Below are 26,301 nucleotides of genomic sequence, written 5' to 3' on the forward strand. Positions count from 1 at the left end.
TTTTGTATCCTACTGTTACAATAATTTCTATCTTCGTGTTATGGTTATTGTTTTCCGGGTTTGTTGTTGACATTTTTCATTAATTTTTGGGCGGCTTTTTGGTATTTTTGCTATTGTTTTGTCGTTTTTGTTGTCTTTTCTTAGTTTTTATTGTCTTCTTCTGGTTGTTTTTAATTATCGTTTCTTCGTTTTTTGTTGTCTTTTCGTTCTACGACTATGTTCTATGACAATAAATATCCGGTTTGCTGTCCATGCAACAAAAAGCTATCTTTTTGCTGTTTCTTCGTTGTATTTCTGACGGATATTCGCCATTTAGTAGTCTTTTTTACGTGTTTTGTCGCCTTTTTGAAGATTTTTAATTGTTTTTGTCTCTGTTTTACCGTCTTTTTATCGTCTCTGCATCGGCTTTTCTACAACTATTTAAAGTTATTTCGTCATCTTATTGTTGTCTTTCCGGTACCTTTTCTACCTTTTCACCTTCTTTTGTCATCTCTTTTTCGTCGTTTTTGTTGAAGTCTGCTTTTGCATTTTTGTAGCTTTTCCATCGGATTTTGCCAGTTTTATTTTTCGTCATTTTTATTTTGACACTTTTAAACGTCTTTTTGTCATGTTTGTTGCTTACCTTGTCATATTTAGTCATGTTTTGACGCGTTGCTTTGGCTTCTTTTCGTCTTCGTATTGCTTTTTCGATGCCTTTTCGTCGTCGTCATCTTTTTGTTATCTTTTTTTTCGTGTACGTCATCTTTTTGTCATCTCTCTGTCGCATTGTTGTTCTTGCTTTGGGCCGTTTTAGTCGCCTTTTTGTTGCTATTTTGGCGTTTTACCGTCGTCTTTTCTTCGTTTTTGTCATCTTTTATTCGACTTTTGTCATCACTTCTCCGCTTTTTTGCTGTCACTTCATCAAGTTTTTGTCAATTTTTCGTCAGTTGTCAACACAACAAAAATGTTACCGTTTTATTCTCTGTTTTCATCGTTCCTTCATTGTCGTTTTGAGCATGTTTCGTCGCCCTTTTGACGCTTTTTAAACCACTTTTGGTTATGTTTTTGTCCTTTTTTTTCACTGTTTTAGCGTCTTTCCACCGTATTTTTGCCATCTTCTCATAACGTTTTCTTTTTTTGGTCGTATTTTTGTCTGTACGGCGTCTTTTCTTCGTATTTTAGATTTCTTGTCGTCGCCTTATTGCTGTGTTTTCTTAAGGTTTGAACAGTTTTTGATTGTCGCGTAAAAAACTAAAGCTAATTAATGCAAATAGAGCAAGAACGTTGTAACAGAAAGAAATTTTCAACAATTTCTGTAAAGTTTACGAAATTTCGTAGATACGAGCACTTGATCCATAGGTGCGTAGAAAATTCCTAAATCCGTAGAATTACGAATAAATCCATAGATCTGCCATCACTAGGTTGAGTAGATAGTAAGGGTTGAATCGTTGGAGACGAGCTTGAGGTGGTAGATGAATTTGTATCCTTTGGCTCGATGGTGAGTAGCAGAGAAATCCGCAGTTGTATTCTTGCCGGAAGTCGCGCTTACTACGGACTCCACCAGACCTTAGGGTCTGGTAAGCTTCCTCCTATCCTCCAGCTAGCATTTTTATATGTATGTAAAAGTTAAAAATCAGCATTACGTACAGATATGCGTGCTAATAAATCGTATTTGATGCGGAAAACTGACATATCCGTACGAGGAATAAATATACGAGTTTCATCTGTATAAGTAATTATATACGATAATATCCGATTTAGCGCGACTCGATCCGTACTGCTATACAATTCTGTGCAAAATATCATATGTGTCAGTAATTATTACCTGTCAGTTGACTTCGAGGTCTAACAAGTCAGTCCTCGTATGTTCAAATCTTGACTTGGAGAAACTGTTAGAGTGAATAGGTTCGTAGCAACTGGCCCTGCAATTGTCCTGCACTCTAACGGCTGGCTGCGAAATCTGTCATATAAAAACAGAAGGTCAAGTTTCGATAACGTAATGTAGCACCTACCCAGCTAACATTTTCGTACGTATATCAAAGTAACAAATGAGAAATATATACCGATATATTTCTAGAAAATTCGTATCAGATGCACAAAACCGACGTGTGCACGATTTTGGAGGCGATATGCGTACTCCAGATTATGTGTAAACAATTCACATTCATAAGTATTTGTATACGATGAGATCTGACTCAGCATGATTTCTTCCATAACGCTATACAATTCTGTAACGAAAATCGAAGGTAAGTCGTTTGTCATCATTTTGTACGAATGAATATAATCTAGGGCGCGATTTAATATGCCTTGTGGACGATTGCGATTGTGTTCAGAGATATTTAAAATGTTTTTCATACATTGATATACGATTGGTGGTTTGCTCGGTAGGCTTTGATTTGTCAGTTATCATCATTATATACGATTGAAAATCAACTTGGGCGCACTTTGTTCAGCTTTACTTACGATTCCGAATTTGTTAAAAGTTATTTACGATCATTTTCGTATATTGATGTACGACATGGTGTTACCTGAGTGCAGTGATTGCATAAAACATAGAATATTGGAACAAATTTCACGCAAAATTTATGGAGTCAGCTACTTGCCCACCAAAGTTGCTTCGCCCGACACAACGGTTCCGTGATATATTAGATGAATTATATGAAACAGCATCAATTTTCATACGTTTGCCAGAATTAGAGCCGATTCAAGTGACTCGCATTCCGATGCTGCTATGGATTCATTTTCTTTCTCATGGATTGATGAATATGACACGCGTGCCGTATTTCGAGAAGCTTTACCGGGGGGCTTTCTTTTATTGGAAAACTTTTCGGCTCAAAGTCACTCACGCGAAATTTTATTTTAAAGATGCCTGCTGCTAATAAATAAAGTTGAACGTTTGCATTAACCCTAGGTGACTTATAGACTATACATTTGGTGATTGGAATTGGCATGATCACATTCGGCGTAGGTAATTTTTTCGACTGGCGGAATACTGTTGCTGTTGGTTTTTTTCTCTCTCTCTATTCGACCTGTGCTTTCATGTTTGGAGATCCTCATTTATTTTCAGAGCTTCGACGAAGTATCGCTGCTGGAGGGATTGCAGGATTGGACCTAGGGTGTTGTCCAAATAAGTTTTGAAATTTGTACATTTTTGTCTGCAATGGGAGATAAATTTAATAGTTTTTCTTTCGACTTATCTTATTAATCTATTAACTTACCTTGAATTGAGATCGTATGAACTACCCCATAGAATGACTCCGTCAGATCCAAACTGCTTCATTGCGTGCAGGGCATTGATCCAGTCCGACTGTGAAAAGAAAAATAAATGCACTTATTGAATATTTGTTCGGAAAAGTAGCACTTAAAATTTTTAATCAATCAAATGAAAATAATAAAACATAATCCCCTGTCTCGTCTTAATATCAGTAGCAAAATGGGTTGAAACAAAATGTGGAACGCCATTGCTTGCTGATTGCGGTACAGAAAGGTGCGCTTCGTGCAAATTTGCGCGAATTTCATCCACGCGCTCCTCGCAAATGCAGCTCAACCGGCCGACCGTTCGTAATTCGATAGGAGAAAAGGGTTGTCGGAAACCTTTCACCGAAAGATGTGGGTTGCAAAACAAGACAGCCCTAAATTATTCCGTTCGTCCTGTCCCTTTAGGCTTCCCCCTCCCCAGGCTGTCACTGTTTCTCCATGGTGTAGACAATCTTAAACAATTATTCTTGACAGAAAGCAGAACGCATCCTTCGTTCGCTTGGTTTCGTACTGCTGCGCTGCCACAATCTTAATCCCATTCCAAGTAATGCAGTTTCAGTTCAGTCTTCGGATATTCCCTATCTCCCTGGGAATATTTCAAGAAGAAGTTTTCATGAACATGGATCGGAAGCAAGATAGCTGGCTTATGTTGCGAATGTTATCTATCCACAAATGTTGAAAAGTTTCATTAAAAGTGTACTGTGGCAGTGAGTTTCCAAACCATTGACTGAAGATAGGATCGCATAGTGTTTGTTGGCTTGTGTTTGCTGCAGCTTGCAGGCACTGGCTCCGGGAACGGGAGCGTGAAAGCAAAGTTTGTTCGTTATTGTTTATTTGTGAATGGAACGAACGAGAGAAGCAGAGTCCTTCATCCATTGTTGATGTAAAAATGCATGCAAGTTGTGAGACTAATTATTACGATACGCTGTATACAGCAGCATATTCTGATACACATCAGCCTAGGCATCATATGGTGTTCCCAACAATGTGAAAATTCAAAAGATTGTGTGATGGCTGCTGGCAAAAACAGGATCGTAGCGCAGGCTAGGAAAAAATCTATTCAATTTAGTTCGGTGGAAGCTGTACTTGAAAAATGAAAAAAAAAATCGGCTAATTGAAACACGAGACGGGCTATTGTGTTGCATGTAGGCTCGAACGCAGGCATTGTTGTATTTTCCAGGAGAGCTGTCTCTATAATTATGTTATCCCAGAAGATGGATGGACTCTTGAGCTTGACTTTCAAACCTTTAGGAGTGGACAAACATTAATGCAGTTTGCTACTCCGTCAGAATTTAAAGGAAAGCTTATTATTTTTAATGTTTAGAAGAAAATCTTTCATGAAAATGCTTTCTACTTTAACACATTTGTATATCCCAAATAACATTTCCGGAATAGTAAAAGCAAACTGTCCGTCGTGGGTGTCTCCGTCAATCACGAATCAGCGGTGGAAACGTCATCGAGCGCGTTGTTAAATGTCGCGTGTGATAGACGGGATTTCATTACAATGGTATTTATTTTTTTTTATTCTGTCACAGCCAGGATCGTTTGGCTGCTGGTGAAATAATCCGAAATGGAATGGGTGGAATGTGTGTGTTTGGATGTGCCAGGAGGGAAGTAAAATTTAAAATGGTAAATGTCAAGCGCGTACCAACCACTTGGCAACCTACTTGAGAGATGATATTACTTCCTGCCTTATATGGTAATATACCTATTGCTCACATTTTCATGGGAGAGTGCATAATTCATTTTGATGGTGCTCAAATAGCATAAATTTCGAAAAGTTCAACATTCAAATATCTAAATTAGTGAATAAAAATTGAGGGTTAGGTTACACCGCTGTATCTCTGAAGTAGTTAAATCGAGAGATTGCCATGGAAACTCTAATAGAAATAACGACAAAATGACTGGGATAAGTTTTACAAGCAAACCAACCGAGCAACCATGGAAAATCTTCTTTCGTTTTTACTGTACATGAAAAAAGACTATAAAAATCTCTCACTAATTCACATTTTGTAACGCGGTAAGCTTGGTTTTTTTAATTTTTATTCACTAAAAACAAAAATATGTAACTGTACAGAATTGCTATTTAAAATAATAAATTTGAAAATTTCCAAAATGTTTCTCTCCATCCCATGTAGTTTTCTCATGAAACATGGGCTTACTGATAAAATCCATATTTAAACTACCCTCGCGATGTTTTTGACTCAATTTTAACCATATTCCATTTCCAGTTCCTCCCAGTTGGCCTCGAGGTATGATACTGGTCTAATAAGCCAGTCGTCGTATGTTCGAATCTCGGCTGGGAGAAGCTGTTAGAGTCAATAGGATCGTAGCAACTGGCGCTGCACTTGTCCCTAACAGCTGGCTGCGAAGTCTGTCGCATAAAAAACAGAAGATCAAGTTTCGATAACGGAATATAGCACCTAGGCTTTGATTTTGCAATCCAGAAAGATAAGTTTGAAGAAAATTTATAACTATTTTTTCGATGGGAAAAATTATGCAGTAAGCAAAACCAAGATACAAAATTCAATTGAAACTCGGGAGGAAGGGTAAATCTAAGAAAAAGAATGATAGAATAGAGAAAAGAGCAGAGATATGAGAAAGTAAACGTGTCGATAAAAAAGTAAAAAGAAAAAAAAAACATTATAGCGTGCCCACGCATCATATTTTCGTGGATTTCAGGGCAACGTATGATACAGTCGAGCGCCCCCAGCTATGGCAGATGCATGAGAATGTGTCTAAAGACAAATTGACGCGACTGATCAAAACTATCCAGGAGCGAGTGACATGCTACGTGCGTGTTTCGGTACCTACGAATCGCGCAGAAAATTGCGGTAACAGGATGGACTGCCTGAATGTTATTGAACATCGCTATTGAAGGTGTGATCCGGCGAGTGCGCATCGAAACGAGCGGAACGATTTTCAGCTAAAGTAGCCAACTCCTAGCCTTCACAGATGACTTAGACATCATTATTAGTAACCTTGGGACAGCGGAGGCTCCAGTGAAGTTGATGATGTATCAAACGCTAATCAGACCGGTAGTCCTCTACGGACTTGAGGACTTTGTTCATGGAGGACATACGTGCACTTACCGTATTTAAACGAAAGGTGTTGCGGACTATTTATTGCGTAGTACAAACGGAAAGCGGAGAATGGCATATGTGTATGAGCCACGAACTGCATGCACTACTTGGAGAGATTACTTGGCAAAAATTGGGAGACTACGATAGGCCGGCCACGTCGCAAGAATGCCGGACGACTATGCAGTGAAATCCGTTCTATTGAAGAACCCCATCGGCATCAAAAATAGAAGGGCCTAACGTGGTAGATGGCTCGACCGCGTTGAAGGCGACTTGCGTGTGTCGAGACACCCAACGAATTAGTAACGAATAGCCAAGGGCCGAGTGCAATGGAGAGGAATTCGTGATAGGACAGGAACCACTCTGGCTCTATGCTGTTAGAACAAGAAGAAACAGAAGGTAAAAAACATAAGGATCGAGAAAAGGTTGAACATAAGTAACACAAAAGAAATGTGAAGAATTAAGACGTGTTGCAGGCAGTGTGTATCTGAGAGAGGGAGAATGCGAGAGTGAGAAGATAATGGGAGGGAGAGTGAGATAGATAATGGGAGTGATAATGCGAGTGAGAGAGATAATGGAAGTAAGAGTGAGAGAAAGAATGAGCGTGACAGAAAAAAAGAGTCAGAGAGAGTGAGTAAGTGTGTGTGTGAGAGAGAGCGAATGAGAGAGTTTGTTTGTTTATTTTTATTTGTGATCCTTTAACCTTTTGGTCATCCAGGTCGATGAATGAGAGAGTAAATGAGAGAAAGTATATGAGAAAGAGAGTGAGTGAGTGAGTGAGTGAGTGAGTGAGTGAGTGAGTGAGTGAGTGAGTGAGTGAGTGAGTGAGTGAGTGAGTGAGTGAGTGAGTGAGTGAGTGAGTGAGTGAGTGAGTGAGTGAGTGAGTGAGTGAGTGAGTGAGTGAGTGAGTGAGTGAGTGAGTGAGTGAGTGAGTGAGCGAGCGAGCGAGTGAGTGAGTGAGTGAGTGAGTGAGTGAGTGATTGAGTGAGTGAGAGAGTGAGTGAATGAATGAATGAGCGAATGAAAAATGAATGAATGAATGAATGAGAGAGAGAGAGTTGAAAGTCAAGAGAAGGAAAAAGCTTGGGGGAAAACTGGGAGTTTGGTTGAGAAGTTGAATCAATCATCTTTATTCTACCATTTGTACTACAAATAATTACCAAAATAAGCAGTAAGATCACAAACTATACAGACAACACGCGAACGATTTTTGCTCGATTAAAAAATTCACTTTGTTTTTTTCGCCCCCCCTCCCCTTCAGTGGCCGAACACCGGTAGGACAAAAACTTTATAAAATATTTGTAATGGCCTAATAACACCCAGCTAACACGCTTCTACCACATTTAGTTGAAATAACTTATTTATGGCTTACATTAGTCATATAACAGTCACCTCAACTACTCTATAACAACTGTGCTGCTAGGGCATTGACCGTAAAAACATTATTTTTATCAATATTATTCGAGTTTTCGGCAAGATGTTGCCCAAGTACATAGTTGTTCGGTCTTTCGTGTTTTAAGATTCGGTCAAATAAGGGTTCGGCTATGAAATACAATTTCGGCCATTGGTGACTGTTGTTGAAGTTCGGCCATTTGGATTTTGGTTATTTGTTATTCGACCGTTCGGTACCAACTCGATAAGTCGATGCGAGGGCTAGGGAAAAGTAATAAAAGTCGGTAAACCTAGGACAGTCAATAAACCTAGACAGATGTGAGATCTGTGGGAGCTGTCCCACCAGCGGCCGGCATTTCCGGCGGCGGGTCACCAGCAACCCTCTCTTGCGCCCGTCTATCCCTGAATCGTCTGTGAAAAATCAAAAAACATTTTTCACGGAATTATACCAAAAAATTGTTAAGCCATATGTTTTTACTGCCAAATAGTGCCTTATATTTATGCCGATGTTTTTATGACAAATAACGTAATGCCAAGCAGCATTATGCCAAATGAATTTATGTTAAATGGGCAGCCCCGGATCTCATTGTATTGTGACGCAGCGATGAGTGACTCAAATACGTATTCGTAGGAAAGCGAAATTTTTTAAATTTTGTCTAACTTCCATTATGCCTATCATACGTTAGCCTGCCGTTCATTATGCCTAACATCCGTATGCCTAGCGTCGTGCACCTCATATGGGTTATGAATTGTCGGTCCGGCGTTCTCCAACATAAGCGAACCTTATTTGCTTGCATCAGTTCCACTTCGTCCGATTGGCTTTTTACTGGATAGCAAAAGATTATTTAAATATTGGTGAGACTCCAGTAAGAGATTGATAGGAACTCATTAAAAGTTCGAGGAGACACCAGTAAGAGATTGAAGAGACCTCATTTGAAGAACGAAAACAAAGAAAGTAAAGGTTGGAAACCGCAGTAAGAAGTTAGCGTGGTTTTAATAATAGATTAGAGAGATCATAGAAAAAATTTTGAGAGATTGGAGAGATATAAGAGGCATAGAGAACTAGAACGTGAGGAGTAATAAGTTGCGTAGAAGGAGGGTTGAAAGGAGAAAGTATGATATGCGAAATAGAACGAAAGGTATAAATAAAGATAAACAAAGATTAAAGCAGTCAGATGGAGAAAATTAATTAATGAACGTCTTAGTACAGACACAGCAGTACTAGTCACAGTAAGAGATCGACGCGACTCTAGTAAAGGGTTGTAGAGACTCTAGTAAGAAATTTAAAAAACTTCCTACTACAGTGCCAGTCAATGCTTAAAAATTTCATATTCTATTTTTGCAATACGCCTGTGCATGCAATATACTGCAAACTACAGCTCATTCTTTGCAGTTTCTAGGACAGATGAAATGAACTCGGCATTGCCAACCTGAAACCAAAGATACGAGCGAATCACTTAAAAAAAATCGAGTGAAGCAAGCGAATCACTTGCGTTCGTGTTCGTGTTGTTCTCTACATGCATTCATTCTGGACAATAGTGAATGAAATCAAATGTGAGTCATTCATTTATTCTGAACTGCCGAAAACGGCAAACGAAATTACAATTAATGTAATTACTCCGAAGTTTTAATTAATGTCCTTCCACTAGGTTTTGGTTTATCATAGTAAGCAGTCAGTTTAAAAAACTAAACGTTGAGATATAAAATATTAGGCAAGAGCAAGAAAATTGAACGACAGGTTGGTCGAACATTGATTCAGCACTGCAATTCATGAAAGAATTGTTTCGAAGGGTAGAAAACTGAGAAAGACAAACACTGTCAGCAGTTCAGTAGTCATGTCCGTGGGATGACAGATGAAAGAATACTACCAGCGGTAAAACTGTTTGCCCTGAATACGTTGTTTATTCGCCTTCATGCAGCGCTGTCAATTTTTACGAGCGCTGCATGTAGGGGAACTGTGGGTAAGACGAACAGGGTGGGTAAGACGGACAGGTGGTTGATTCTACTAGTTAAGCACTAAAATTCGTAAATATTTTGATGGGCATCCAACCATCTTGCTATCTCATGATGTCTGAACGTTTCCATCATCATTTAGAACTTTCCAATTTTGATAAAGTGCAGAAAAACTAAAAATTGGAAAAAATACTGCGTCTGGATGTAACTTTTTTTCCATCGAAATTAAGCTTTTTGAGTGGTTTAATTCCAAAATGTTGCCCATAGCATGAAGTATTTCGATTGATCACCTTTTCAAGCAACGTCTGCATTGAAATAATACGTAATTTTATTTGCGTATGAAAAAATGTGAACACTTTAAAAAAATGTATAATGGTGGGGTGAAATGGACAACTGCTAGTGTGGGTAAGATGGTCAATGAACATATTATAATAAAATGGTTGATTTTGCTTCTTAGTGATATCTCAAGCATATAAATGAAAATTTAACCGGCAAACGTGAACTTCAAACAAATTAGCAGCGGCCAGGCCTGAAACAGTTTTTGGAATGCTTGTTCATATTGCCGCTGCCAAACAATTTCCTATTGGCTGCCTCTATTGGGAGGGGGTGGACTGCCCCCTTCATTTTTTGCACGCTGCACTACCTAATTTTACGTATTCAATTTGTTAAGGGTCAAAAATAATAATATGCTCTCAGTTGGGGCGATTTACAATACCTGTCCATCTTACCCCCACACATTGTCCGTTTCACCCGCAGCACTAAAAAAGTTCACTTTTTCGGACCATTTTTAATACTCAAAATACACATTGAAAAACATTTTTTGTTAAATATTTCACTAGCTGCTTTTGAAAACAATATATTGAACTGAAGTAAACTGCATTTAGATTTTATAAATCATAAGTTCTCTGTATTATATTAGCTGTTCTTCTTAACCTGTTCGTCTTACCCACAGTTCCCCTACCAGTAAGAGATTAAAAGACTTCAATAAGAGATTGAGGAGGCCACACCAAAAGGTTGAGGGACCACAGTGCGGTCATCCATTTAATTACCGTAACTTCTATTTCTATCTCCTCGCAATGTCAGCTCGGATACGGGTGATTGGCGTTTCCGACCCCAGGTCACCTGCATCATTTGTGAAAAATGAGTAGTGAGAAGTGAGGCATGATAGGTGAGTATCAAGAATCAAGTAGCGAGTAATGTATAAAGAGCAATAAGAAATGAATAGCTACAGGCTAAGCGATGAGAAAGTAGTGAATGCCAAAGAATTGAGTAGTGAAAAGGAGTAGCGAGAAGTAAGGAATGAGAAGTGAGTACTGAGCAGTAAATAGTGAGAAGTAAGTGTTGTTAGATAAAGTATCTCGAGGACAACTGAAAGGACGCTTGATTATTTATGCCAAAAAAACATTTTTGTTTATTTATGAGAAAAACCGATTATTTACAGATTTCAATTCATGCCCAACATTTCGTAACTGTAATCCTCCATCTGTTTATTTTTAGACATTCAATTATATGGAACCATAATCACGGCACTAAAATTGGAAAGAAATTATTTCTTTGCAATTTCTTTCTCTAATTATTTTGTTATCAAACTAACGAAACTGGCTTCAACATCAACCAGTTTCATATATCAAAGGCATCAATATGATGGGTAAATCTATCATAGGAGCATAGAAGCATTCTTTTGGGTGAATAAATATTTCCTAACGTCACAATTTGCAGGCATATAATAACCGCCAATCATTTTTAGTAAATCTATATCTGCACTTAGTTTTACATAACCTAGTCAAAAAAACGAATCGTATTTCAAAATACTCTTCCGTCAAATTAACGAACTCGTTAGATACTTAACCGTAAAGAAGTTAAAACGCACCTTCCAACGGATCCTCAATTTTAAAATGTTTTATTTTTTTCCTAGTTAATGGTTGAGTTTCACCACTCTGCTATAAAACATCATCAAATTCCAAGAAGACCGTCATTACGAAAATTTCTGCGGCTGAACGGAACCGTTCAGTCTGATAACTTTTAATTATGTCCCCCCGGTCACGGTTATCGCGTAACCTTTTTTGTAAGGCAATATCTTTTTCGGTTTCCGATTGAAAGAACCAAGTGAAGATGAAACAACAATGTTTTCCAGACGGTTTGTTCCAATCGGAGAGGAAGTTTTTTTTCCTACGGTTTCAAAAAAGTTTTTCTGTCGTCCAACTGAACGGGAACCGAACAATGCAAACTGGATAATTAAATTCTTTTATTGTGCAGAAGTTGTTGTTTCAAGTTTTTTGTTCTACCACCATTTTGTCGCAGTCAAAATTAGTTTGAACATGGGTCTATTTACGGAATTAGATCCGACTCGCAAACTTTCAAACTTGGTGCGGTCCAAAACAAAATTTAAAAATATTTTTATACAAAGTCCGTTTAATAATTCCGGCGGTGTTCTCCTTCTATATTTTTACCGTACCCATTCATGTCTGCACTCGTCGGACGCAATTTCCCACCCTCCTCAAGGTGGGTACATAAATATCATGAAACTCCTCGCACAGAGCAAAATAAAAAACAAAATAAAGCAAAATAAATGATGATTGCTTACCTCCGTCAAGTAGTTGATGCTGTCCGTGTAGACGTACCGAATGTACGTCAGCACTCGGGGCTTGGGTTGCGCCTTCGCCCGGCGGGCAACCCTTAGGGCTTCCTTCACCCGACCGCGCACCAGCTTCTGCCGGTCGCCGGGGTTGAGCTTTTCCCGGAGATACACCGACGGAAAGATTACGTCCGAACCGTCAAACAGCCACTGAATTCTGAAAAGGAAGGGTACACCAGATAGATGGGCAGAAGAATAGCACCTGAATGAATAAACACAAATAGATAGATTGTGCATTCGTCGGTTTTTTTTCTGTATGCTTCTGCTGCCGGAATTGATTTCTTTTTGTTCGAACTACAAGGGTTATGCTGCAGTGCAGAATGAGGTTGAATTTTCAGCCCAGAACAGCGCAACAGTAAAGTGCATTTCGTTGTTTCTTAGCAGTTCTGGACGTGAACGATTCTGCTGGAAATGAGTAACGTTTATAGGGTGTCTTTATGGACCCAGGTGTACTGTGCTATAGGAGTACTGTTGCGTAATTATCCGTTCCAGCTACCTAGTTATAACAACTTTGGAAGTTGAGTTATTTTTGTATTAAACAGAATGGTGCAATAATGACTGCAGGTGGCTGCAGCGCTTAGAATCTTTGCCAAGAAAATAAGGCACAGTTATCTAAACTGTATGCTTGGAGGCTTTCTTGTACTCTCGAGCATTGTAGAGCAAAAAAAAAATGGTTGTGATTTATTTTTCTGTAGTTGTAGCACATACAAGTTTGTATATGTATAGCACATAACGTTTTGTTTTTCACTCAGCAAACATATGACATCAGTTTGCAGTTATGCTGAAATTTCACAAATAAAATGATCTATATTGCGGTGCATCCTCTTCCAGCAGGAGGCATTTCATGAACACGGATTAAAATTATCAAAACAATTTATTGTTACGGCGAGCACAATTATTTATTCCTGCATAAAGAATTTTTGATTTAAATTTCATACAGTTGGAACATAAGAGTAATTATTTTGAGGCAAACATTCGCAAACATGAAATATATTGACATGAGCTCAGCATAAAGCAGAGTGCCATTTAACAAAAACTGTTAAAACTGTTACAGCAGCATATTAGAAAGTTCATATTGGAATAATCGATATTGGAATAATCGATCTGGTGAAATTATAAACTAGGAAATTTACCTAACCATAGAAGGAGATTATGTGGGACTCCTCCAAAGTACTCTAAAACTCTAATAATCTGAAAAATCCTGAGATCAATGGCGCCAATGTTATGGTTCCACAAGATGACCTAAGCAGTTTAGCAGGGTTTTTAATAAAGCTAAGTGCCTTTAACAAGGGTTTTGGTAAACCAAAATCTAACGTGGAGCAGTTTCCGAAATTTACGGACCTTGGCAAGATCTTCTACTACTAGTTGGGACATCTTTTCTTCAGCCTTGTGTGCATTTTCATTCCATGCTAGGAGCGGCTCATGACAGCGTCTGACCTAAATTGTGCTGAAGTGAGAAATGTGTTGTCTCGAAAGCCGAGTCCAAGATAGCTCTCTCGTCACGAGTCTCGGTTGTATGGCCCTGAACACACTAATTAAGGATATTCGACTCGAAACATTAGGCATGGACAAAGGTAAACTAAATCAGGAAATGGAATAGAAGTACGGTACCAGCGCTTGAGCAGCAGGAATCCCAAGAGTTCGACCTCGTTGCACTGTGATCTTCTACAATCGCAAAGGTAAAAGCCTCCAAAGAGTTTGGAACGGGCTTTAAAGTGTTGGGCAGAATGCAGGTTTGTCTGTTGAGGATAAAAGGCCATTTCTACAAATTGAGTCTCGGCAACGTGCACTGTCCGCTCAACGGTAAACCCAACGAAAGCATTCTATGCTCGTAGATCATATTGGGGATATGAATCTAGGTGGAACCGATGCATAGACCATTGATGGGGCCTCATAGATTACACACTGAAACGAACGATAATGGCTAGCAGTGCATCAATTTCAGCAGTTTCCCGTGGCCTGGTGATCAGAAGCATTTTCATTCTTCGCAAAGATATCTACAAGACCAACAAACAACGAACCAAATCGATCACGTTTTTATCGATGACTGGTTTGTATCGAACGCCATCAAAATACGCTCCCTACGGGGTGTCACGCTGAAAGCTTACACGTGTGGGGATATATGGATATGGAGGAAAACCTGATCACAACCGAGCGTAAGGTGACTGACAGTCCTCCTGTCAGTCAGACGGAGGTGGAACAGAAACTAGTTAGAGAGTGTCTGCTACCGATAGTAGCGTTCCACGTGTCGGGTACGCTAACGTTTCGCTTCAAAACGGGCAGTTTCCCATAGGTGGTCCTTTGGTTTGCTCAACAAAGCTACCTCAAAATGAAAAACAATTTTTATCCTTGCAAACCTAGTTTGTTTCCTACCACTTTCCGTTTTTACTGGAATACCAGGGAAAAGTTCGTTGCATGAAATCATTACCTTGTCAGAATCAATACTGTCCGAAGATTGTCGACAAAATATTTTGTGAGTTTACCTACTCGGTTCTGAATTATTTTTTGGCAAAGCTTGAAAGTCCAAAAGGATACACACCGACATGTAGGGTTGAAAAAAAAAACTTGTACACAAATGAGAGCAAGGGGATTGACATGCTCTTTGCAAAGCAGTTCTCCGATAAACTTCTTAATGACGATATTACGGAAGAAGGCGGGACGGAAGTTAATCTGGGAATGCGCTCAAATGATAATAGCAACGCGGTTGCCGATCTCGAAGAAATTTTCGCGACATTTTGTTGATCTGCTTTTTCAGATCATGTTATATTGGGTATCGCCAGCAAAAGATTTCTTAGGGCAATACCAGGCGGACTTTATGGGGGCCCGTGCTACTAGGATTAAATTTGCACACTCTGACAAATTCACCAGAAATCGTCGGATGTATGTCGTGCCCACGTGTCATATTCTCGTGGACTATAAGGCGGCGTACGATACAGTAGCGTGCGAACAGCTATGGCAGATAATACACAAGAACGGTTGTCTGGATAAATCAACGCGATTGATCAAAGGTACTGTGGAACGAGTGCGTGTATTTCATATGAACCATGCAGCTGCAAATAGTACTTGGAAAGATTCTCGTCGTAGACCTGGCAATGAAGATTGATGAAGGCTACGGTGAGTCGACCATGTTGCAAAGATGCCGGACGACTATGCAGCGAAATCTGTTCTCTTCAAGAAATTTGTACATATTTTTTATGTAAATAAACACAAAAAAAGCGATGATGGAGACTAACAGACGTCGCATGCACAGCTTATGGATATTACCATCTACCAGTCCTACGGAATACCGGTGTATCGGGGGGGCTGAAGAGAAAAGTTCATTTCAAATCCGGCTATGATTGGCTCCTATTATAATCTACATTAACTCGCAGATCTCCTCCCAAGTAATAATGTGAGTTTTATTGCACTCTTATAGTGGTTTTCATAACCAATTTTGGTCATAAAACCATCATAAGAGTGTGATAAATTGTTGCTTGGGCTAGCTTGGTAAAGGATAACGAATTACGATCCCAGTAAGTACAGCTTCAATAATCTTCTCTTATCTAATTTTCCAATCCTTTTTCCCATCCACTTTAGGGATACTATATAACCGCCTTTGGTTTTGTATTACTTTCTTCTACCATTCCACTATGGACAAAAACGAGCGAAAAACCCGATTTAATCCACCTAGTGGTGAAAGGAACCTTTGTTATACGTCTTACTTGCTATTTGAGATAGAAATCGAAATCGTCTTCGGAATATAATTCATCTACTGGTTATCGTTGCGTAGTGCGTTGGTTTACATAAAATTTGTGAAAATTAAATAAGTTTACAAAATTTGAACAAAATAGGAACACTTTTAAATTTTGATAGATCCTTTATCATGAAATTGCTGAGTAAGGATAAGTAAATTGTTATTAACCTGAGTAAGTGTAAATAAAAGTAAGTTGTAAGAGGAAATCTTATTCTTTAACATATACATTGTCTAGTAAAGGTCTAGTTTATAGGTTTTTGAGCTAGGCATCGTTTCCTGTAATGCCATTTTATTTGAATCACATCAATAGAGTTTTCTTGAATAATTTTCATCAATTTTTATTAACTCACACTGTTGTATTTTGTACAACACGTGTAGGTTTTTCAACGCCATATTGTTATAAAGTTACAAAACGTTGCTTAACTAACGTATATTCTTCAACAAACTTATTGTGCGCAAAATGTCATAATTATTCAATGCATTAATAATTTAAATTGTTGGGAAAATGTATGCAGCAAAACTATCAGCAAATGTAAAATGTTTAAAATGTGTCCGTCTGCTGGTAGTCGAGTAATTCGGAGTCAAAATTAGGGTATTCTTTATAATTAAAGTTCTACAGTTCCTAAAAAAGCAAACATACAGGTATACTATTTTCAGCAAAGTTGTGTATTTTTACTATTTGTACAATTTTGTAGTACGTGAAAAAGTCATACAACAATTACAAAAAGAGCAAAAATAGAAAAACTGATTTTACAAATTCATATACAATAAATAAGATTTTTCTATCTTCGCTGCAGAGATAGAAGGTTACTGTGTTTAGCAAAATATCTTGTAATAATATGCTCTATAACTTTGCAGAACACATCAATGTGTTATATTGACACTGAAGAAAAATATTTTATTTATTTCACTTTTAGGGGGATTAATCAAAATTTGAATTCCACCAAACGATAGAGCTTTCAAGCTTTCAATTTCAAGAAACTCTTCCAAAGGTTCAATAAACCTAAAACCAAGTTTTCCCAGTCAAAACTCTAGTGCACACGTTTTGTTTAGTTTGAGGCTATTGTGCGCGCGAATAACTGCGTTACAGAAGTTGGCGCGAGTGTTCGAGGGTTAATATCTTTTGACCGGTAAAACCAATTCTTATGAAATTTTGCATATATATTCGTAGTGTCAAAACCTCTCGTTTGATATTAAAATAATTGAAATTAGGGCAATTATCTTGGTTAAAATCTAAATTAATTTTTGTTAATTTTGGTGTGGTGTATACGGTTGCTCGTAACTTTCAAATTAAACGTCCAATCAAAAAATCATTCAATAGTGATCTATTAGGATATATTATCTTTCAAATGAGACTAATAGCGCATAAATCGGTTCGGTCATCTCTAAGAAACAGGCGATAATTATTACCTTGTCAAAACAGGTTTTTTAAGCATAACTTTTAAACTGCTTGTTTGTTTTCAATTAAAAATTCCTGAACAATTTAGTTTTAATAAGGGCTTTCATTTGATACTAAGATCGTTGAAATCGGTCATGTAGTTCCGGAGAAACCCGTGTCACGTATTTTTCACATTTTTGCTTATAACTTTTAAACGAAACGTCGTATCACGAAACAACTCAATAGTGATCTACTAGACAATAATACCTTTCAAACAAAAGTAATAGCGAACGATTCGGTTCAGCCATCTCTGAGAAACAGGCGATAGAAAAAATCATTACATACATACACACACACACACACACAGACATTGCTCAAATCGTCGAACCCTATCAATTGGTATATGTGACTTGGCCCTCCGGGCCTCGGATCAATTTCGTGTTTTTCGACCAATTTTTAAACCTTTGTTATAGTATAACAAAGGTAAAAACAGACGTAATTAAGATACGGTCTGCGGGCTGATAAAATATAGGTGATCTTATGTAAAATTTTCCGGAGAATCTCGTGGTGCCCACCCCTTTCCTGTTTGGCATCGGAAAGTGCCCATTTTGTTCATTTTCCCCTATTTTTGACATTTTTTCATTTTTGAAATTGACATTTGACATTATTGAACTATACCAAGCTAGACTTCAAGAAATAAAACTTAAAAACCTTATGTAAAAAAGTCCGCAGAATCGAATACGGTTCACCTCATTTAGTTTAGAGCGCATTAATTTTATTGTTTGAGTTCCCGTTTGGTATGGCCGGCTTGGTAACGCGAGTTCAACCTAAACAATTAATGTGCTCTAAACTGAATGGGATAAGCCCTATTCGATTCTGCGAACTTCTTTCCACGAAATTATAAGGCTTTTAAGTTTTGTTTTCTCAAAACCTTGCTTAGTATAGCTCAATAAGTGTAAAAAAATGTTAAAAATAGGGGAAAATGAGCAAAATGGGGCACTTCCCGATGGCAAACGGGAAACGGGTGAGCACCACGCGATTCTCTGGAAAATTTTAGATAAGATCACCTATATTTTATTAGCCTTTAGGCCGTATCTTAATTGTTTTTTCGCTCGTTTTTGCCCATAGTGCATTCTCTCCGTCTTTTGGAAAGACTATCGTTATGAAACATTAACAACTTGGTTGTTCCATGGCTGAGCGGTACCATAAAGATGATACCACGATGCCGGCCCAAGATATTGCAGGAAGGTTAATGGCAAGAGCGAGACCTCACGAAACCATTCTGGGGGATAGATTTAGAGTGAATTAGCCTATTGGTCGCAGTCAAAGCTGGGCCCAATGAGGCAAGAAAATAATGATCCCGAATCTTCCTCACACACACACTATGGGGCAGAACCCGAAAAAGCTCGGACAAAACCTCAAAGAAGAAGGTGAAGCAAGGTGAAGTGTAAAAAAAAATTGGAAAATGAAAAAATAAATATCATCTAATCTTTTAGTATATAGCTACCATTCTGCTTAAAATTCTATACTTTCAAATGACAATTCACATTAAAGGGATTATAAAATAATAGTTTAGGTGATACAATTGAGACAGATTGTTTACTAGTAGGCTTTGTTCTGATGAAGTGTTTTAGAACAAAAAATATGTTATTTTTGTCAATTTTCCATAGTGTGTAGAAATAGATTTCCACAGATTCACTACCTTAAAATCAACTTTCAAGGTGTTAACTACCCAGCTAGCATTTTCATATGCATAAAAAAGGTAAAAATCAGCATTACGTACAGATATACATGCTAAATAAATCGTATTTCATGCGCGAAATTGGCATATCCGTACTATTTTGGAGGCGATATACGTGATTACCAATAATCTTGACCGTTACGACTGTATAAGTATTTATATACGATAATATCCGATTAAGCGCGAGTCGCTCCGTACTACTCTGCGATTTTGTGCTGAAAATCGTATGTCAGTCATTATCATTATATACGACAGGAAATTAACTTGATCCCACTTTATCCAGCTTTAGTTACGATTTCGAGTTTGTTAGGAGATATTTACGATAGTTTTCGTACATTGATATACGAGTTGGTGCTAGCTGGGTAGTACCTAATAAGCAAAAAATTAGCTGCTTAGTTGCGATGTTCGGAGATATTAAAGTTTTCCGAATGCATGTTTTCCCAATGAGGTTTAAAAAGGTGTGGCAGATTAAGTCATTTGATGGTATTAGTAGTGAAAAATCAGAAAACGATGTCAAACTACAAAAACAAACCGCGTCGGACAATGGGGCTTGGTTTTGGAGTTTGACGTCACGCTTCATCGTGATTGATCGATTTACGATTCCACCCACACCATGATGAAATTTCTTCATTGCACTAACCCCACTTAACCAACATTGCCACACCTGTATATATCACATTGATGTTTTCCGGCATTTTAGGATACAAATTAGTAAACGCGCGCCAGTGCAAAGTTCATTCCTGCTGTACGTTAAATAGTCATGCTCGTTTATGTAAGACACAACATTATTATCGTTATGAGATGCATTGGAGTCGATAAGGGGAATTTAGGACATTGTAAATGTGACCACTTAACAGCTTTTTCCCAATTAGCACTGTTTCAAGTCAAATTGGCAGTAGAATATGTTCGGTTAGACTTTCAGCTCAATTGAACTAGCCTCCATTTTGTTTATTCAGAGTCGAACATGTTGATAGGACGTGTTTGCAGGATAAACGGATTGCTACTCTGTCAGTTACTCGTTATTTTTTGTGCCTTCTGCCAGGCTTTGGCTGAGGCCGATGACGGCCTATCTCGCCACTGGTATCCTTTTGCTGCGTATGGCCTAACTAATGAAATAAAAATTTCAAATATAACGGCGATCGTACTACGGAAACTATTATAAATTAAATGATCGGGAGGCATACCATAAAATCTGCAAAGATGTCCGTAATTTACTTTTTAAAATCAAAACAAATGCTAACAGAGCAAAAGAAATATGAAATCATCATTGCAATGACTTCTAAAATCGGTTAAAATTGTTAATCCATCAAAAATATATGAATGCAGTAAAGCAGATAGTAGGGTAAGTTAACCTATATAGTGAACCCTTTACCTGTAATGAACCCTCGGATAAAATTTCGGTATTTATTAGCTTATACTTCCTATTTCTGAGGATATATGACGTGAAACAGAACATACTAAACATAGCACATCTGAGTATAAAATTTGAGCAGCATTTTATTGCATTAATGTTTTAAAATCGACATTTTCAACAAGTGAAGGTCCATTATAGGTTAACAATGCAAAAAATGTTGGCATAGCGGACCATCTCCATGCAAAATACACTACAATTCCTATAATGGACCCGGTCGTAATTCTATTGTAACTAGAAGTCCATAAAAAGAAAATGGACATTCCAATCTGTTTTAAAAATATGTAACATATAGAGATTTGCAGAATAAATTGATATATTTAGGCTTATTCGAAAGTTACCCATATTGTAAGTGCCATTGGTTGGGTGTTTAGCGTTACGAGTTCGAAATAATTTATAGGAAGGTGTACAAATGGTTGATTTACCCTATACCAGAATAATAATACTAAATTACTCCTGATATACAGATTGTAATAATTTGTATAGGAGGTCGTCTCACTACCAATTTCGACTACACACTGAACAAAATTTATTTGAGTTTTTAAAATATTTATAACTAGATTTTTGGTATGTTCAGACAATTTTGATATGTTCAGTTACTTTACGTAACTTTACAGGACAAACAACTTTTCTGACGACACAACATTTCTAAAGTTATTATTAAAAAAGTAAGACTTCATCGCCATCTTTAAGAATAAAAATACAGCCACTTAAAATTTACAAAAATATGCGAAATTTTATAGCAAATAATGTTGCTGAAGACAATAAAGCTGTACGAAACATATGAAAGAAGTTATGAGGTTTTGTAGGAACCTCCGGTCAATCTGCCCCACTGTGACACAGTCAAGGAAAGCAAACATAAGAATGGAAGAAATTAAGAAAAAATTAACTTCCACTACGTAAAGGCAACGTCTAGCGTACTTTCTAAGAATGCTCTCTTACAACTGATATCATTCAAAGGGACATCGTTGTAGTTAGAAATCCTGAAGTTCTAACCCAAGAGCTGCCAGCGTTTGTAAAATATTGCGAAGAAACCAACAAAATTTTCGTTTTCAGTGGCAAATTTAATACTACCCAAATAACCAATAAGCCTTAATATATGCAGCAAATCAACCGCTTATTGGCATATCTGGCATTTTATACAGCACGTAGTTGTATATTAGCTTTTTGACAGTAATCAGTAATCATCTGCAAATAAGCATTATCAGAACTATAAGAAGGTTAGCAGTAAAGTAGTCGTACATTTTCCAAAATAGCATTTAAGGTAACTTGGTGATAAATTACACTAGACTTGCCATATCGACGTCCGGCAACAGATTGTCTGTTTCTATCGCACCGACTGGGTAGATAACAGTTTAACGTCTCGGCAGTAGAAACAAAGAGTATCATGCAAAAAAAAACTATCGTCGTCGAGGCGAGTGTGTGGTGCGTGTAGTTATAGAATTGGGAGAATAAAAGAAAATTAGATATTAGACTACATAATATAAGGAATAAGGAAGCGACAGTACTTTCGTTAGTAAAATATTCCAGTACTAACCGAAACTGCGTGGGTTTGTATGCAGTTGTATGCAAGAAGTAAACCCATGAATATTGCTAAAGTTTTTTGGTAGAAAATAAAATAAAATGAGAGTGCGCAATAAAATAAAATTTATGCCAGTTTTATGTTGCAAATAAATCAAATTGAATCTTTCTGTCACGAAAACTGGCCGATTAGTTTGAAATCCCGGACATTCCGTCCACTTGCATTGATATTTATGATTGTCATAAACTTTTAAATAGTTGCATGGACACGTCCATCACTGATACCACACTCTGGGTATGCCAACAAAAAAAAACCTTTGAAATACATCTCCATTTCTGTGGTTTATGTGTGGCCTGCATGGTCCTACATTGTTTCGCATAACAATCAACCAAATCGTCTACCCGGATCCTATCAGATTGGAACTATTTCCACCAGAGTCGATTGGACTAATTATCAAAATTGAAGCAAACACACGTGCATACAAAAACTATTTGTTCAAGCGGACAGCTCCAAACTACCCATCCTTTTACGGAACACCGACAGCAAAAACAAAAACGACAAACGTCAGAGCGGGCTCTGTTCCGCTTCAACCTCGCTGTGTTCAGTGTGACCCTAACCGAAGCTGCAACTACTACAGTTTCCGTCTGCACTTTATTACCGGTCATTTTCCCGTTGTACTTCCGGCGAGCAGTCCTCCCGCTGCTGGTGGTTAGCTCCTCCGTTCATGTTGAAACAATACGGAAAGGCGTAATAGCCCCAGGCCGCCCGGGGTCGCAGCTGCTTCGCCAGCACCAAGGTACGAGCCATGAAGTCCTGGCCTGTTGCTTCGAATCGTTTAGTTGCCTGTGAGAGTGGGAAAAAAGAGGAAACAAGACAAACAGAGAACGATAGAGAAAATAAAGATGGTTACGGGTTTTCCGTCGAAGCTCAATGGCTCTACAGCAATGAATGATGACTACGACGGACGGTCTGTAATCTTGTTAAATAGTTAAATTAGTTGTTGGTTTATATTTGTGATTATGATCCGCCGGAATGATGGTAATTGCTTTCGAACGATAAATCGTTTGAAAAAATGATAACATACAATAAATAGCTCAATTTTATTACGTCGGTACCTGGGCTAAAGTTATTCGATATTCCGACGTTTGCTCAAAATTATCTGCAAATTTCGTCTTCGACTGCAACCAGCCGTGATGAACTGGCAGAGTTCAGCAAAAGTAAATTAATTTCCTGCTGAGAAAGCAATAAAAACGAAATTGGTTCTTGTTTGCTTTTACGGCAAGCGGCATAAACCATTGTACAACGCATACACGTGTACCTACTCCGGGAAAGCCGGCCGCCGCCACAGCCGCCGCCGTGAGGACTCTGTTGATTGGAGAAAATCTCCGGGAAAGTTATGGCAGCAGTCCAACAAAAGTGCAAACCATTCGGGTGGCCCCACACCGTTGTCACCCCCAGTCCGAGCAGCCAGCCAGCCAGTCAGCCATCCAGCGGACCGGTTTAATTGGCAAAATTGCTCCACCAGTAGATAAGTTTGATTAATGTTTGGCAAATTGACCGGAGCTTTCATTAGAGCTTTCACTGCAAGGGGTAAATTTGAAATGAAATCGGCTGAGTGCGAAACTGCGCTGCTCACCTTATTGGTTTTTCGGAGCAGTCAGCCAGCTATAGCCACCCTGCCAGCCTGGGGGACGTAGGGGTAATTACTTTGCCGTTTGGTGAGTGAAAATATAATTGTACGACCAAGTGGGCGTAACACAGTTTGTTCACAGCAATTTCATTTATGAAAGATATCAAAGGAAAGCCTAAAATAATATTGGTTGCTTTCGGTGGATGTTTTTATTATTTTACGATTGGTTTTATTGGTGGAAAAAATTGGTGACGTGTTTTTATAGGTTGAAAATATTTCATTGACAAGTGTTATTCAGCCACCCGGTTCCGGTTTCAATTTTCAGATTTTTGACCTTCATTTTATGAGTGATTGATGGTAGAAAATAAAATTAATAATTGTTTTGTTTTAAAGTACACCGTTTTCGTACTTTTATTTTGTCTCTTTTATTGTGGATGACGCTTTGTAAAACAAAAGCAATTAAAACTTTTCGTTACATAATTTTACAATTAATTTCATGGTGGAGGTTACGTACCACGTAAAAAAGTTAAAAAATAAAAAAGACGCACGAAAAAACGGATTTATTATAATTTTAAAACAAGCGTCCTCATTCATCAAATGGGTTTAATGTCATATATCTTTCCTTTGTTATAAATGGAATTCTTAATGTGACTTTCCTATTTTTACCGAAAGTTTTTCAACCTCTAAAACTAAAAGCTCTAGCACAACGTTGTAGTGCGGAATTCCCACAGCAATGCCAACCAACACTATGGAAGCCAAAGGGTAGCCGAAACAAAACTTATCCTAAGTTTTTCTCTTACGTTAATCTTCGACTCACCTCCGCCTCGAGCCATTTTTCCGGCCAGTTGGGATGCCTTTCCCGTTCGATCTTCATCGATAGGTCCTTGTAGGGTTGCAGCGAGCCGAAGTTCTGCCGGAAAATAGGTCGCCATGATTCGAAATCAATGCAACCCACTCCTGAGGTACGGGTGCAGAACGGGGGAATTAACCAGGCGGGTGGTGGCCGAGTTGAAACGAACCCGAAACCGAAAAGTAACAGTAAAACAAAAGCCTGCATCATTCGCACTGTGCTTGTGTGTGTGTGTGTGTGTGTGTGTGTGTGTGTGTGCTTCAGGTGGTGGGGAATGTTCACAATCACTTACCGGAAAAGTTGGCATCTGTTACCAGCTCACTGACATGGGCTCGGAAAATTTCCAGATGCTCGGTCAAATTGCCCTCCTGGGGGACGCCTCCGTTTCGCTTGTACAGCACCCGGGTGGAACTTTTCTCCAGCAGGGCCGGAAACTTTCCCGGATCGTACAGGATGGAGATGACGTTGCCCCGGAACGAATCGTTGCCGTTCTGATTCACACCGTAGGCTAGCCCCACACCGGAGAAGTCCATCTGATACTGGTTGCACATGAACGTCGGGATGTTCCAGTAAACGTCGAATGCCCTGGAAAGAGAGAGAGAGGCAAGCATAAAAAGTCAGTGCAAATATTTTCGAATAAATGTATTCAAACGGGCTCATAATGTTGAGCTTCTTTCTCGGAAGTACAAGTGTTCCTGCAAAAGCATTTTACGCTTCACCCGCAGAGAAGGCTGATAAATTTAAAGTAAATTTTCTAGATTTGTTTCTCATGTGGCCATTGTTCACTTTTTCAACAAATTAACAGCTGCCTCATGTGGCTTACATTGGTGGCTAGCCAGTACGGAAAACTCTCCTTTATAATCCGAGTTATCATTGTACTATATAATTAAAATATCCTTTGTTACCTCCAACCCGATAAATGGAGCGCACTGGGAAATTGGGATTTTCCACATAACGATTTTAGCAGTACCTCTCAGTGGCACTGGGAGGTTCCCATTTCAAGCTTAGTAACAGACGCATGGAGTTGATGGGAAAGTTTTTGACTCGTTTGTGCACCGTAAAAGTCGTGCCTTAATTAAATCTATTCATCGTCGTCGTCGTCGTCGTCGTCGTCGTCGTCGTCGTCACCACTGTGCTGTTGCTGCTGTCGTCATAATCGCTCTGGCGTCGATTTTTGCCAAAAGGATACTTTGTCTGTGTATCGGATAACTTTTGTCGCTTCCTTTCGTGTCACTGTGGCACTTTCTACCACCTTCTGCATCATTGCAGTTGGTTGATATATGTGTGTTTCGGGGTAAACTGGTGTAATGAACACAACTGTAGCACGAAGCTTGGTGTTACAGTTTTACATATCACGACTGCTTTCGTGATATGCATACCATTATGTTTTCGACGAGAACATGTTCTTCATTCTGCTTTTTCATTTCATTCTTTTTTATTATTATTACTTAATTTCTTTATCGATTCCTTCTCCAATTTGCATATTCTACTGTTATCTCTTATTTTAGATTTTGATTACCTGTTTAGTTTTTCATTTCAAGGGATTCCAAATTTTCTCTCATTTTGGATTGCAATGCAGACAAAATGTCAGAGATGTCAATAAAGGTTGATTTACTGCTTATGGTTATGCTTATTGGTTATCTGGTAATTTAACATTTATTATCTCAATTATGAGCAGTTCCACGTGAAATGGGTAAATAACAAAATTTGAACTTTTCTGATTTAGATCAAACATTACA

At 38.4% G+C, this 26,301-nt stretch overlaps 1 protein-coding gene across 1 annotated transcript in view; it reads right to left on the bottom strand.

Moving 5' to 3' along the window:
- Positions 1-2,811: 2,811 nt before the first annotated feature.
- The window catches only part of LOC128738758 (hyaluronidase Tab y 2.0101-like), a 40,463-nt gene continuing 16,973 nt past the window's right edge, over positions 2,812-26,301 (bottom strand). The window contains exons 2-7 of the mRNA XM_053834111.1: positions 24,855-25,147; positions 24,530-24,669; positions 22,741-22,925; positions 12,247-12,454; positions 3,198-3,286; positions 2,812-3,134 (exon numbers count right to left, since the gene is read on the bottom strand). Of these exons, the coding sequence (XP_053690086.1) occupies positions 3,017-3,134; positions 3,198-3,286; positions 12,247-12,454; positions 22,741-22,925; positions 24,530-24,669; positions 24,855-25,147 (1,033 nt within the window). The 3' untranslated portion in view covers positions 2,812-3,016. The remainder of the gene's footprint in view (positions 3,135-3,197; positions 3,287-12,246; positions 12,455-22,740; positions 22,926-24,529; positions 24,670-24,854; positions 25,148-26,301) is intronic.

The sequence above is a fragment of the Sabethes cyaneus genome, chromosome 2 (genome assembly GCF_943734655.1).
Source record: "Sabethes cyaneus chromosome 2, idSabCyanKW18_F2, whole genome shotgun sequence".
Lineage (NCBI taxonomy): Eukaryota > Metazoa > Arthropoda > Insecta > Diptera > Culicidae > Sabethes > Sabethes cyaneus.